At 37.2% G+C, this 16,019-nt stretch overlaps 1 protein-coding gene across 1 annotated transcript in view; it reads left to right on the top strand.

Moving 5' to 3' along the window:
• The window catches only part of PIWIL4 (piwi like RNA-mediated gene silencing 4), a 684,822-nt gene that overhangs the window by 191,865 nt on the left and 476,938 nt on the right, over positions 1–16,019 (top strand). Inside the window, exon 6 of the mRNA XM_053705591.1 lies at positions 10,871–11,068. Coding sequence (XP_053561566.1) covers positions 10,871–11,068 — 198 coding nt within the window. The remainder of the gene's footprint in view (positions 1–10,870; positions 11,069–16,019) is intronic.

Below are 16,019 nucleotides of genomic sequence, written 5' to 3'. Positions count from 1 at the left end.
CAATTCTATCACGGACCCTATGGGTGGTCTCCCGATATAAATCCTTCCATATGGACACTTTATAAGGTAAATTGCAAATTTAGTATTGCACTTATAAAACACCCCCTTATTTGATTTTTTTTACCCAGTATGAGGATGAACAAAAATGGGCCCTTTATCATAGAATTGCAGTTACCACATCCCAGGCACGGATAACAACCCTGATTCTTTCCTACTAAGTGACTCTGTTGTAACCTTTTTGTACTTCCAAGGTCTGTGTACACCAACTCATCCCTAAGCTTTCTTCTCCTTCTAAAGGCAGGCATAGGAGGTAATTCAAATTCAGCCACACCTGGGATGGCAACCTTGTAAGACAGACCAATGCTTTTTTATTGTTTTCATAATTTCACCACTATGGTTATTGTGATCCATAACAATATTAAGCATCTATTTTCCCTTTTAGGAGAGGGATCTACTGGAGACTGTACTCTAGCTAGTTCTCCCTGAATTAATCTTGTAGGGTAGCCTCTGTCTTAAAAATTTTTTGCCATGTCATTAAACCTCTTGTTTAGTGTACCTTTATCTGATACAATGCGTTGTACCCTCAGGAACTGACTTCTAGGCAAGGACTTCACAGTATTTCTGGGATGGAAACTCTGATAATGTAATAGCCCATTTTTATCAGTGGGTTTGACATATAGATCTGTACAGATTTTACCATCCCTGAAATATACAGTGGTATCCAAAAAATTAACCTCAACCTCACTAGCAGTCAAACAAAATTTAATAGAGTTGGTGCTCCCATTTAATTCCTTTATAAATTTTTCCAGGGTTCCAATGTCGCCATACCACACACCGAATATATCGTCTATGTACCGCCACCAGGTCGCTGCATGTTTAAGGAACAACGTGTTCTCATATACAAATTTCTCTTCATAGACATTCATAAATATATTTGCGTATGTGGGGGCGACATTGGAACCCATGGCCATTCCCTGTAGCTGAAGGAAGAATGAGTCTTGAAATAAAAAATAGTTTTGATATAGTAAAATCCTTAGCAAGTCCTCAAAAAACATTTTTTGTGCCTTGGAGTATTCATTACTGGCCCAGAGCACCTTCATTACTGCTGCTATCCCACTCTCATGTTTATTGCAGTGTACAGACTGCTCACATCCAAGGTGAAAAGTATACATTTGTCGTTAATGAGATTCAAATTGTGAATCTTATCCAAAAAATCTCCAGTATCTTTAATATAAGAGCTACCTAGGTACACAAGCGGTTGAAATACCTTTATCTAAAAAAATAGCTAAATTGAAAACACTTAATCTATACCGGCCACAATTAGCCTTACCCGGAGGGTTTGCAAGCCGCTTGTGCACCTTAGGTAAGGTGTAAAACACTGGAATACGTGGGTGGTCTATAATCAAAAAATCTGAAACATCCTTGGATATTAAACCCATTTGTAAAGCTTTTTTTACCACACAAGAAATCTCTTTTTGTATCATTAATGTAGGATCATATGGTAGCTCTTTATATACTTCCCCTTCGGACCAAATGGACTATGGATCTCGGCAATATACATACTTTTATTCATTATTGTTATAGCTCCGCCCTTATCAGTAGTTTTGATGATTAACTCTTTGTTGTTTTTCAGAGATTTTATTGCCTCTTTTTCTTTTTTAGAAATGTTATAGGCCTGATGTTCTCTTGCAAGTTTTTTATATAATTTATCCAAATCCCTCTTTACTAGTTCTATGTATGTGTTTACACTATGGTTAACATTAGATGGTATAAATTTACTTTTTTTCCTAAGAACAAATTTATTTAGACTAAGTATGGTATCATCATTGCCGCTTCCATTCTGGGGTGATTTACCAGAAAATAAACTTTTTAATTTAATAGATCTAAAGAATCTAAATAAATCTTGCTCAAATCTGAACAGATCAATATTCTGCATAGTGCTTTATGATAAACCTCTATTAAGGGCTGATTTTTGTTCTTCAGTAAGTGTACAGTCCGAAATGTTAATAATTAAGTCATTAGTTAGCAGTTCACTGCTGGGGTTACCCCCAATTGATGGTGTACAGTCAGTAAAGTTCTTGTTACCTTCCTTCAATATCTCCTGCCTCGTCCCGGTCTCCTCGAACCTCTCCGGATTGGTTGGGCTCTGCGTATTGTATCCTTTGTGGCCCTTGTGTTTGCTTCCACCCTGGTGGCCTCTCCTTCCGAATCCTCGGTTAAAAAACCAACTGACGAATCTGTTTCGCTTCCTGCAGCATTTTCTCCTTGCTGCCTGTATCTCGGATGCCATTGGTTGCGTGCTTCCCCTGTTTGTGGGCGGTGACCAAACTCCCGATCACAGGACCATCTGTAAACTTATTTGGTTTCATAATCCTCTGCATCCCTCTGGAACTTCGATCTCTTTCTGCTTTCCAATATTTTGTGATATTCAGCTTCTCCCTTTTCAACATTCTTTACCAGAGTGCTGTATGTGTCTACCGTCATCGTCTTGCTCAGCTCCTCCCTCAATCGAGCAACCTCCGTTTTTTGCTTAACTATTTCTTTCTGCAAGAACTCTACGGTAAGTATCATGAGGTCATAGGAACATTTATTAAGTATGCTGGTGAACAATTTACAGTACTCTTCATTGTTGGTCATTAAAGTGGGGCGCACATTCATCCAAAGACCCCTTGGGATTCGTTTTACCTTGCAGTACTCAGCATTACTGCATGCAGATCCAAAGCAGTGTGTTTCTTGATTTGTCTCTCAAATGACTTGCAATTTATCTCCGTCTCTGGTGTTTTTAAAAACTCACTCAAACCTTTTACTGAAGTCATGATTCTGGCAGCGTCCATATCTGTGTATCCAAACATAGGTAACCCAGTATCTTCTGGTTTGTCATCGTCAGACATTTCTGGACAGAGTGCACGTAACCAATTACAGCAACCAGCAAATAGTGATATTAAACTCATTCAGTAGCACAGCACTACTGTCAGGTGCAAGCCAGTACAAGGGTGCTGTAATCCCTTGACAGTCACAAATCCACAAACGGCAGCACCTTATAGCAGATAAAAATCTTTATTCCATCATGTCTGGGTTAAACAGAGTGATGTTTCAGGTACAAAACCCTTAATCATACATAGCTCAAACCAAATGGTGTGCCCTTATATAGGCCCACCTATACTCAGGTGTTCAATCAACGCCTAATTACAACACCACCTAGTGGATTATCTTATATTACAACATATATCATTCACAGTAATTCTATGTGTGTTATACATAGTGCAGGTAAGTTATTAAAAACAATATATAAATATTATGGCAAATATATACACAGATATGGACCGCCAGTTTCCTTAACACTTAGAATTACTGTGAATTATATATGTTGTAATAAGGGATTACAGCACCCTTGTACTGGCTTGCACCTGACAGTAGTGCTGTGCTACTGAGTGAGTTTAATATCACTATTTGCTGGTTGCTGTAATTGGTTACGTACACTCTGTCCAGAAATGTCTGACGATAACAAACCAGAAGATACTGGGTTACCTATGTTTGGATACACGGATATGGATGCTGCCAGAATCATGACTTCAGTAAAAGGTTCGAGTGAGTTTTTAAAAACACCAGAGACGGAGATAAATGGCAAGTCATTTGAGAGACAAATCAAGAAATACACTGCTATTGATCTGCATGCAGTAACGCTAACTGAATACTGCAAGGTAAAACGAATCCCAAGGGGTCTTCAGATGAATGTGCACCCCACTTTAATGACCAACAATGAAGAGTACTGTAAATTGTTCACCAGCATACTTAATAAATGTTCCTATGACCTCATGATACTTACCGTAGAGTTCCTGCAGAAAGAAATAGTTAAGCAAAAAACGGAGATTGCTCGATTGAGGGAGGAGCTCAGCAAGACGATGACGGTAGTCACATACAGCACTCTGGTAAAGAATGTTGAAAAGGGAGAAGCTGAATATCACATAATATTGGAAAGCAGAAAGAGATCGAAGTTCCAGAGGGATGCCGAGGATTATGAAGCCGGATTCGTTTACAGATGGTCCCGTGATCGGGAGTTTGGTCACCGCCCACAAACAGGGGAAGCATGCAACCGATGGCGTCCGAGATACAGGCAGCAAGGAGAAAATGCTGCAGGAAGTGAAACAGATTCGTCAGTCGGTTTTTTAACCAAGGATTCGGAAGGAGAGGCCACCGGGGTGGCCGCAAATACAAGGGCCACAAAGGATACAATACCCAGAGCCCAACCAATCCGGAGAGGTTCGAGGAGACCCGGACGAGGCAGGAGATATTGAAGGAAGGTAACGAGAACTTTACTGACTGTGCACCATCAATTGGGGGAACCCCAGCAGTGAACTGCTAACTAATGACTTAATTATTAACATTTCGGACTAAGCACTTACTGAAGAACAAAAATCAGCCCTTAATAGAGGTTTATCATAAAGCCCTATGCAGATATTGATCTGTTCAGATTTGAGCAAGATTTATTTAGATTCTTTAGATATATTAAATTAAAAAGTTTCTTTTCTGGTAAATCACCCCAGAATGGAAGCGGCAATGATGATACCATACTTAGTCTAAATAAATTTGGTCTTAGGAAAAAAAGTACATTTATACCATCTAATGTTAACCATAGTGTAAACACATACATAGTACTAGTGAAGAGGGATTTGGATAAATTATATAAAAAACTTGCAAGAGAACATCAGGCCTATAACATTACTAAAAAAGAAAAAGAGGCAATAAAATCTCTGAAAAACAACAAAGAGTTAATCATCAAAACTGCTGATAAGGGCGGAGCTATAACGATAATGAATAAAAGTATGTATATTGCCGAGATCCATAGTCATTTTTCCCAAGGAGAAGTATATAAAGAGCTACCATATGATCCTACATTAATGATACAAAAAGATATTTCTTGTGTGGTAAAAAAAAAGCTTTACAAATGGGTTTGATATCCAAGGATGTTTCAGATTTTTTGATTATAGACCACCCACATATTCCAGTGGTTTACACCTTACCTAAGGTGCACAAGCGGCTTGCAAACCCTACGGGTAGGCCAATTGTGGCCGGTATAGATTAAGTGTTTTCAAATATAGCTATTTTTTTAGATAAAGTATTTCAACCGCTTGTGCACCTAGGTAGCTCTTATATTAAAGATACTGGAGATTTTTTGGATAAGATTCACAATTTGAATCTCATTAATGACAAATGTATACTTTTCACCTTGGATGTGAGCAGTCTGTACACTGCAATAAAACATGAGAGTGGGATAGCAGCAGTAATGAAGGTGCTCTGGGCCAGTAATGAATACTCCAAGGCACAAAAAATATTTTTTGAGGACTTGCTAAGGATTGTACTATATCAAAACTATTTTTTATTTCAAGACTCATTCTTCCTTCAGCTACAGGAAATGGCCTTGGGTTCCAATGTCGCCCCCACATACGCGAATATATTTATGAATGTCTATGAAGAGAAATTTGTATATGAGAACACGTTGTTCCTTAATCATGCAGCGGCCTGGTGGCGGTACACAGACAATATATTCGGTGTGTGGTATGGCGACATTGGAACCCTGGAAAAATTTATAAAGGAATTAAATGGGAGCACCAACTCTATTAAATTTTGTTTGACTGCTAGTGAGATTGAGGTTAATTTTTGGATACCACTGTATATTTCAAGGATGGTAAAATCTGTACAGATCTATATGTCAAACCCACTGATAAAAATGGGCATTTACATTATCAGAGTTTCCATCCCAGAAATACTGTGAAATCCCTGCCTAGAAGTCGGTTCCTGAGGGTACAATGCATTGTATCAGATAATGATAGACTTAAGAGGTTTGATGACATGGCAAAAAATTTGAAGACAGAGGCTACCCTACAAGATTAATTCAGGGAGAACTAGCTAGAGTACAGTCTCCAGTATTGATCCCTCTCCTATAGACGCTTAATATTGGTTATGGAAAACAATAACCATAGTGGTGAAATTATGAAAACAATAAAAAGCATTGGTCTGTCTTACAAGGTTGCCATCCAGGTGTGGCTGAATTTGAATTACCTCCTATGCCTCCCTTTAGAAGGAGAAGAAATCTTAGGGATGAGTTGGTGTATACAGACCTTGGAAGTACAAAAAGGTTACAACAGAGTCACTTAGTAGGAAAGAATCAGGGTTGTTATCCGTGCTTGGGATGTGGTAACTGCAATTCTATGATAAAGGGCCCAATTTTTGTTCATCCTCTTACTGGTAAAAAATTTCAAATAAGGGTTTTTATACGTGCAATACTAAATTTGCAATTTACCTTATAAAGTGTCCATGTGGAAGGATTTATATCGTGGAGACCACCCGTAGGGTCCGTGATAGAATTATACAACATAAAAGTAAAATTAGGTGCAAGAATCATGAGGCCCCGGTATCTAGTCATTTTTTACAGTGTGGCCATAATATTAGTCAAGTCCGTTTTCAGATAATTGATGCAGTGCCACATCCCAGGCGGGGAGGTGATAGGGAGTTGATCCTTAAAAGGAAAGAGGCATTTTGGATTTATAAGTTGAACGCAATGCAACCCCAGGGTCTTAATAAGGAATTGGATTATACTTTATTTCTTTAGCAATCTCTCTGTAACTATACCTGTTTAAATGTTGTTTATAAATTGTTTAAAATTATTTGGATGATATTTTTCAAAAAAAGTGTTAAGGAAACTGAGGGTCCATATCTGTGTATATATTTGCGATAATATTTATATATTGTTTTTAATAACTTACCTGCACTATGTATAACACACATAGAATTACTGTGAATGATATATGTTGTAATATAAGATAATCCACTAGGTGGTGTTGTAATTAGGTGTTGATTGAACACCTGAGTGTAGGTGGGCCTATATAAGGGCACATCATTTGGTTTGAACTATGTATGATGAAGGGTTTTGTACCCGAAACGTCACTCTGTTTAACCCAGACATGATGGAATAAAGATTTTTATCTGCTATAAGGTGCTGCCGTTTGTGGATTTGTGACTTAAAGGGACACTGAAACAAATTTTTTTCTTTTGTGATTCAGATAGAGCGTGCAATTTTAGGAAACTTTCTAATTTACTTTTATTATCTATTTTTCTTCGTTCTCTTGATATCTTTATTTGAAAAAGAAGGCATCTAAGCTATTTTCTTGGTTTAGAACTCTGGACAGCACTTTTTTATTGATGGATGAATTTATCCACCAATCAGCAAGGACAACCCAGGTTGTTCACCAAAAATGGGTCGGCATCTAAACTTACATTCTTGCATTTCAAATAAAGATACCAAGAGAATAAAGAAAATTTGATAATAGGAGTACATTAGAAAGTTGCTTAAAATGTCATGCTCTATCTGAATCACAAAAGAAAATTTTTTGGTTCAGTGTCCCTTTAAACATAAAGGTGGACTAGGAGTTCCCAATCTCTCACTATACCGCAATGCAATATTCTTAACACGAATAGTAGATTGGTGCAAGCATAGCCTCCATAAGGTATGGGTGACTCTGGAACACAACATGATTAGTTCTACACAGCTAGGTGGCCCATGCTGGCTCCCAATCACACGTAAAAAAAACTATAGCACCACCCTACCTAATAATTGAAACATTTAAAGTATGGGACAACATTCTACAAAAATATAAAACCATTTCTACCCAATATTCCCCACTCACGCCTATACTAAATGACCCAAAATTCATGTTACAACATCCCTGGACAATAACAATTATCCCTACATTACAGCAGGCTTACACGTGCTATACCCTTCTACAAAATGATAAATTAAAGTCAAAAGAGGAAATCATAGAACTTCTGGGACCCAAATTTGACAACTGGTTCAAATACCAACAACTTTCACAATATCTTTCAACTCACCCTGATAGAACAAACCTACGTCAGAACCTCACACCCGACGAAACACTCTGCCTTCTCCCGCACCCACATACAGGTATTCTATCAATACACACAAATAAGCCCCCTTCATACACCCACAAATGGGGAACTAGGGAAAAAACAAACACTACAGATTTGAGGTACCATTTTTAGACAAATTAGTTTGTCTGCCTCATCCATTTTCACTAAAATCAAAAGAATGGAAAACAGCACACCTCTATCTTCTTTTGTGGGGCACGGAGTAACAGACTTGCCAGGTCTCTGTAAAATCCACAAACTTCAAAAAACTCCAGCCACCATCTTCATTTAAAAGACCTTTATTATCTTATCCTGGGTCCATCCATTTTCACATCGGAAATGAATATGAAACTTCTTTGCAGATGGCACTACACCCCTGATAGGCTCAACAAAATGAATCCCAAATACCCATCAGATTGTTGGTGAGGATGTGGTCACTGAGGCACATTCATTCACATATGGTGGGAATGCCCTATAGTACAAATATATTGGTCCAACATCAAAAAAGAAATTGACCAAACACTAGACATATCATTACCTTTATGCCCATGAATATTCATTTTCAATCACCTTCCGCCTATAATATATTTGCTGAGATTAAAAATGTTCATAATCATGATAAACACAGCCAAAAGTTATATCCCATCCAACTGGAAAAAAGTGATACCTCCCAAATGTACAATTCTGGAAAGATAGAGTCTCTTCTTACCTACAGATGGAAAAATATCACTATGCTAATAACAAAAAACTGGAGGATTACTCCTCCATTTATGTTATATGGAAAGAATACCTTCATTCATCATGCCCAACAACTAACTAATAACCCAGTAGTTTTCTTATAAATATAGAAACACACTATCTCAGTGAAGCCCTTTTAAAATGTACCCTCGGACTAGTGTTAAATTAGACCCTAAAGTTTTACCCATCTTCCACACGTGTAATACATAAATGTCATCACCACTCACGCAGAACCTAACTATGGCCTTATTTACAGCACACGATTCAATATGAAAAGACATATGAAAATATTACTGTTTAAGCTTTTTACAACCACTGTATCTTTAAACAAATGTATATGCTTATTAGTTGTTGAACATGAAACGTTTTTCATGATGTAAAACCTATATTTTTCATGAAAGAAACATTTGGAAAAAAAAAAAAAGTACACTGACTGATCCTATAGAATATTGTTCAATTAGGAGATAACAATGAGTCGCACCAGCATGAGAGGGCGGGATAGAACAACAGCACCACCCCATCCTGCAACAGACCGTTACATAAATGTAGCTAATAATCTAAAACCCAGTCACTATCATACACACACACAGTCTCACACACACATTATCATACACACATATTCAGACACACACACACACACTGTCATACATACATATTCTCACACATACATACACACACACACACTGTCATACATACATATTCTCATACATACATACACACACACTGTCATACATACATATTCTCACACATACATACACACACACACACTGTCATACATACATATTCTCACACATGCATACACACACACACACACTGTCATACATACATATTCTCATACATACACACACACTGTCATACATACATATTCTCACACATACATACACACACACTTACTGTCATACATACATATTCTCACACATACACACACACACTCACTGTCATACACACATATTCACTCACACACTCTATCATACAAAAATATTCCTACACTCATTATCATGCACACATATTCTCACGCACACACACTCCCTGTCATACACACATACTCTCACACACACATATTATCATACACACCTATTCTCACACACACTGTCATACACACATATTCTCACACATACACATACACACACACACACTCACTGTCATACACACATTTTCTCACACACTCACTATCATACACATTCTCATACACATATTCTCACACACACTCACTCACTCACTTTCATACACATATTCACACACACACTCATCAAACACACATACTCTCACACATATATTATCATACACACCTATTCACACACACACACACACACACACAATCACTGTGATACACACATATTCTCTCACACACACACACTCACTGTCATACACACATTTTCTCACACACTCACTATTATACAAATTCTCACACACACTCATTATACCCACATAATCACTGTCATACAAACTCTTGCACACACTCATTATACACAGTCATCCACACATATTCACCCACACTCACAATCATACACACATACTTTCACACCTGCTCACTATCATACGCATATGTCACACACACTCACTGTCATACACACTCTCTCACACACACTTATTATCATACACACTCACTATCACACACATGCTCTCACACCTGCTCACTATAATATACATATGTCACACACACTTGCTGTTATACACACTCTCTCACACACACTCATTATCATACACACTATCATACAAACATAATCTCACACACAGTGTCATAATACTCTCACACACACATTTACAGCCATACACACATACTCTCACACCTGCTCACTATCAAACACATAGACCAGTAAAATTCCTACCTTAAGGCAATTCAATTAATTTTCACAGAAACTAAAACAAATTTCCTATGTACACAGTAGTATACATACACAAGGCATACTTAGAAGAAAATTAGCTCACTCACTACCTATACAACAAGAAATTTGGTAAACCTTTGGAATTACTTAAACTATAGAACCCTAGGTCTGCATACTGAGCAGGAATATCCTAATTGAATAATCTTGTTCGATCACCTCTGCTGGGGCATTTTCAAAGTTTTTGTAGTCCTTGAGAACTGATATCAGACACCCTTGCCCAGTTCTGTGTATACTTTGCATTATACTATTTATTATAGCTACCATTCCTCTTTTTTTAATTCATACCAATGTTTTGGATATAATGAAAGCACTTTTTTTTTTAGGTTGATGCTTTGGCCTGGGTTTTGTGTTTCCATTATGAAACTTGAAAACCAGCTGACTCTTTGTGCAGATGTAAGTCACAAGGTTCTCCGGGATGAAACTGTCTTGGAATTCCTAGGGGACCTGTTCTCAAAAACTCCAAAAGAGAGATTCACTGACGTATGTGAAAAGGAGCTGCTAGGACTTGTTGTGTTAACCAGGTGAGGAATCAAATGGCTGTTATTATACTAAAGTTAATCACATAATCTTATATTTTATGAAGCCCAGATGCCATACATAGGACCTAGAAAACGAGAAGGGTGTCTCGGCTAACAAGTATAATTTTCCCTTTAGCAGTGATGGGAAGAAAACACTCTTTATCCAGAAGATGCTCTTTTTTCATAGACAAAGCATTGGCATACTAAGTAATGCCATATGGTATAATGTCTAATCTCTCCCTTGGTGCACGAATAGGCTGTAATCCCACATGCACAGTATAGTCATTGGCCCCCATTTAAGAAGCTACAGGCAGGCAGGCAAAGTTCACAGGCAGGGAACCTGTCAGCCCAGGCTTGCTGCTAGTGATGCAAGTATAAAAAAATAGTCTCCTCTGCTGGCCAGCAACAGCTCTCAGAATTTTTTTTGTTTCCACCTAGTCACTATTTTTTTTTAACAATCTTGACCATGCAGAATTCTGTTGAAAGGAATAACAATGAGCCCTCCCATTAATTTGTTAATGACTGATAGATGGGGTTGGAGGTACTGTAGGTTCGGGTACCTATAGAGGGTCCTGGGATTTTAGGGGCTTTTACTTTGGTGGGAAATCATGGTTAGTGTGAATGACATTTAAGGGCTTGCTCAGTAGTTGAGGTGTGTATGAAGGTTGCAGATGAATTTCATTGTGTTGAGGCACTGGTTGGGTCTTAACATCCTCTGAAATACTGTTAAGTACATATTCCTATATAACTCAGTGTGTAGATCCTTTATTTTTAATCCATCCTTGTTAAGTTTTATGCTACCTTGCAGCCCGTACAAGGAGTTTACATCACATAAAGGCAGCTGAAATGAGCATTTTGCAGCTTGAAACAAGGTGAAATGCGTACTTATGCATATGAGGAGGTTTTGTATGCTCCTTGGTTATAGTCTATGTGCCTTTCACTGCAGTTTTATTTCATTGTGATTGAAACCATCATTTATCATCTTCACCCCCCAAAAAATTGGTCCCTTCTATTATTCTATTTTGATGAATGGTCTCTGTTTTCTGCTTAAATTTTCTTATGGGTATTGCATTTTGCAGTAATCTATATGGAAGCTGAATGATAATGGGAAAATGTGCTAAATCATCTCTAAACTTGTTCTTCAACCAGTTAGGGATATGGGGAAGGCCCAATTTTTTAACCAAGCCCTACCCCATTTTTTATTATGTTCTCATACATTGAAGATGAAAGCTGTGGAGTTGCCAGGAAGGCAAGGAGGCTCTAGTCCTCTCATCATAATGGCTGCCCTCGACTGTGGCTTCCCACCACCACTCTGCCCAGGCACTGCAGCAATTCCAGCTGTCCCCTCCTGCTAGTGCCGGATTTATAATTAGGCAGAGTAGGCATGTGCGTAAAGGCGCCCTCCATAGATGGGCACCTGTCTCTACCTATTATCAATACCAGTCATCTTAAAATTAGCTTCCTGAAACCACCGTAGTGAGGAGAGCTGGAAAAATGATAACAGGTAGTTCCCATTCAGCTAAAGAACCTCTGATGTCAGAGCTTGCTGCTTCCTGCACTTTCTATAATTTGTTAGCACCAGTCATGTGCCTACTCTGACATCACAAGTGACTTAGGTGTATGGGAAGTAGCTGCTACCCACAATATGATGGCTTCATGTAGGTAACTATAAGCACATTATTATTTATAATAAATAATATAATATAAAATAATTTATGTTCTAATAGGGTCTGCACCATATTATTGATGTTATTATAAGTTAAACAATATGATTTTTTTAGCCCCCACAAATAAAAGTCTGTAACTATACGTAAGCACAAATGTGTTTCTAGTTGGTAACGTCTCTTTATAATTCAATATATCTTTATTCTTCATAAACTAAATACAGGATTTACATTGTACGTTCTCGTAAACTTACCCCTGATGAAAGTATGGGCCTGGGGGAGTGCTGTTATTTCACTTAGTTAAGGTCGCTGGCACATCGGTGAATGGGGAGGGCGAGAGTGCTTCAGATTTTGGTGCCTACAGGCACCTGGGCTGTAAATCCGGCCCTGCCTCCTACAGCACGCCCAGCACCACCAGTAGCACGCCAAGTACAGCTAATGAGACGCTTGACCCCACCAATGACATGCCCATTCTTAACCTCCAGTCTAGGCCCCATCCACAAATCACTGGTGGGCCTCTTGGAAGTACCCCCAAGAAGAAATTTCTGAGGACGCCACTTGATCAAAGACTCTGTCATTAAGCCCTCCTCAAAGTCTTGATTGATGAATTGCTTATCAAGAGATAATTTGGCATCAGAAGAATTACTGTATAGCAGTGATCACAATCACATGCAATTTCACTCTGCCCTGCCACTACTGGTTAATAATTAATATTAGATATGAATCTGCTTAAAAAGACATTCAATTCAATTTGAAATGTTTAGTAGTGCATTTTGAATTTATTTTAAATTATTTTGCAGCATTATTCTATATGCAGAAAGATTTCTAGACATGTTGTAATATTTTTTACAGGCATATACTTGGTGCCTTGCATACTGAAGAAAACAGAAAACCTGTGATAAATCTTCTAGCAAGCATTTTTTGCAAATGCAAGCATAATGCAAACATGCTGTGCATTTTAAATTCCTTTAAAGTTACATAAAAGTAAAAAATGATATCGCTTTATCTCTAGAGACAGTTCTTTAGTGACATATATCTTTTTATTTCTTTTTTAACACAACAGGCAGTAAGGAAAGTGTTGTGGTATTCATATAACCTAAACACAAGTCGTGTAATTATTATAAAAATACACACTTTGTGAAGTATTATTGTGACAATCACATATTAAAATATTTTACTAAAAATGCAGATAATTAATAGGATCCTCTTGTCCTTGCTGTATTATTGCACAATATTCCCAAAGATCAAAGAGGCGCTACACTTAGCTAGGAGCAAATACACACAAAAGGATATATAATCACATCAGTCAGTCAGGAATGAGTTTCTCTTTCTATAATGTTGGAAGAGGTGCTGCTTTTTTTCACAGGCCGGGGTAGTTCTCAGATCTTTTACTGTTTACTAAATCACAAAGAATAAGAACAAGCACATCTGCAACTCATTGTTATCAATTTATTACAAAGGTATGCACACAAGTAAAATTGTACTTACTAGATTAAAAGTGTATAACAGCACATCACAATGCGAGGAAAGTCTACCTTCACACTTATGATGTCATAGGGATCAATCAGGATCACTGTATATACATTCACCCACAGTTATTGTCCACTGTGCTAATGCAGGTAATTCACAGAGTTATAATGCACAGATACGAAAGTCGCCTGCACCGTCACTACGCGTTTCAACTGCTCCCCGCACAGTCTTTCTCAAGAGAACTTAATGGCTTGTTTTCATGCTGTGTACCAGGCAACTTTTAAATACCCCAACTATTGTATTCCATGCCCTAATCACCGCATCGGCTATTTGCTGCGTCATCGCCATCGTCATGAGGTCACGTGGCTACCGTCACCAATCTGGAGGCTTCATCCTACTAGTTAGTTATTGTATCCGATGTAATAGTAGCATTTTTAATCAACAAATCCACTTGTTGATTTTTCTCTGTGCCGCCTTTGACAGCTCAGTATACACACCAGTATTTTGACCAGTGGAACGAATATGTTCCCTTTATGTCAAAAAACTAGATCAGCCGGGTTATTTTACATGATACTTTACCTCATGTGTTTAAAACTAACATTATCCCCTCTTCATCATACATTATCCACCATTCGTCATTTACAGTTCTATTGATATACTATTCAGCAAATAAATAATATAAAAAAAAGATTTTTTTATATAAAATTACAACTTCAAAATGATAATCATACAGAATAATGTCAAAGAAGAGTACCGGATGATATTCAGCGCTAGTTTTAAAGTCCAATAACAGATATTGTGGAGTAAATTAATTGAATACCATATACTATATACTAAAATAGGTAAAATTATAGACATATTGATCTTATAATGGTATAAGAATATAACAATATAGTCAAATGTATGTATATACACATAGTCACAAATGTATGTATATACAGGTAGTCACAAATGTATGTATATACACGTAGTCACAAATGTATGTATAAACACGTAGTCACAAATGTATGTATAAACACGTAGTCACAAATGTATGTATATACACGTAGTCACAAATGTATGTATATACACGTAGTCACAAATGTATGTATATACACGTAGTCACAAATGTATGTATATACACGTAGTCACAAATGTATGTATAAACACGTAGTCACAAATGTATGTATATACACTTAGTCACAAATGTATGTATATACACGTAGTCACAAATGTATGTATATACAGGTAGTCACAAATGTATATACACGTAGTCACAAATGTATGTATATACACGTAGTCACAAATGTATGTATATACACGTAGTCACAAATGTATGTATATACACTTAGTCACAAATGTATGTATATACACGTAGTCACAAATGTATGTATATACACGTAGTCACAAATGTATGTATATACACGTAGTCACAAATGTATGTATATACACGTAGTCACAAATGTATGTATATACACTTAGTCACAAATGTATGTATATACACGTAGTCACAAATGTATGTATATACACGTAGTCACAAATGTATGCATATACACGTAGTCACAAATGTATGTATGTACACGTAGTCACAAATGTATGTATATACACGTAGTCACAAATGTATGTTTCTACACGTAGTCACATATGTATGTTTCTACACGTAGTCACAAATGTATGTATATACACTTAGTCACAAATGTATGTATATACACTTAGTCACAAATGTATGTATATACACGTAGTCACAAATGTATCATGTATGTATATACACTTAGTCACAAATGTATGTATATACACGTAGTCACAAATGTATGTATATACACGTAGTCACAAATGTATGT

This window comes from Bombina bombina, chromosome 3 (assembly GCF_027579735.1).
Source record: "Bombina bombina isolate aBomBom1 chromosome 3, aBomBom1.pri, whole genome shotgun sequence".
NCBI lineage: Eukaryota > Metazoa > Chordata > Amphibia > Anura > Bombinatoridae > Bombina > Bombina bombina.
The sequence above is the reverse complement of the archived record's forward strand: the minus strand, read 5'-3'. Positions and strand labels throughout refer to the sequence as shown.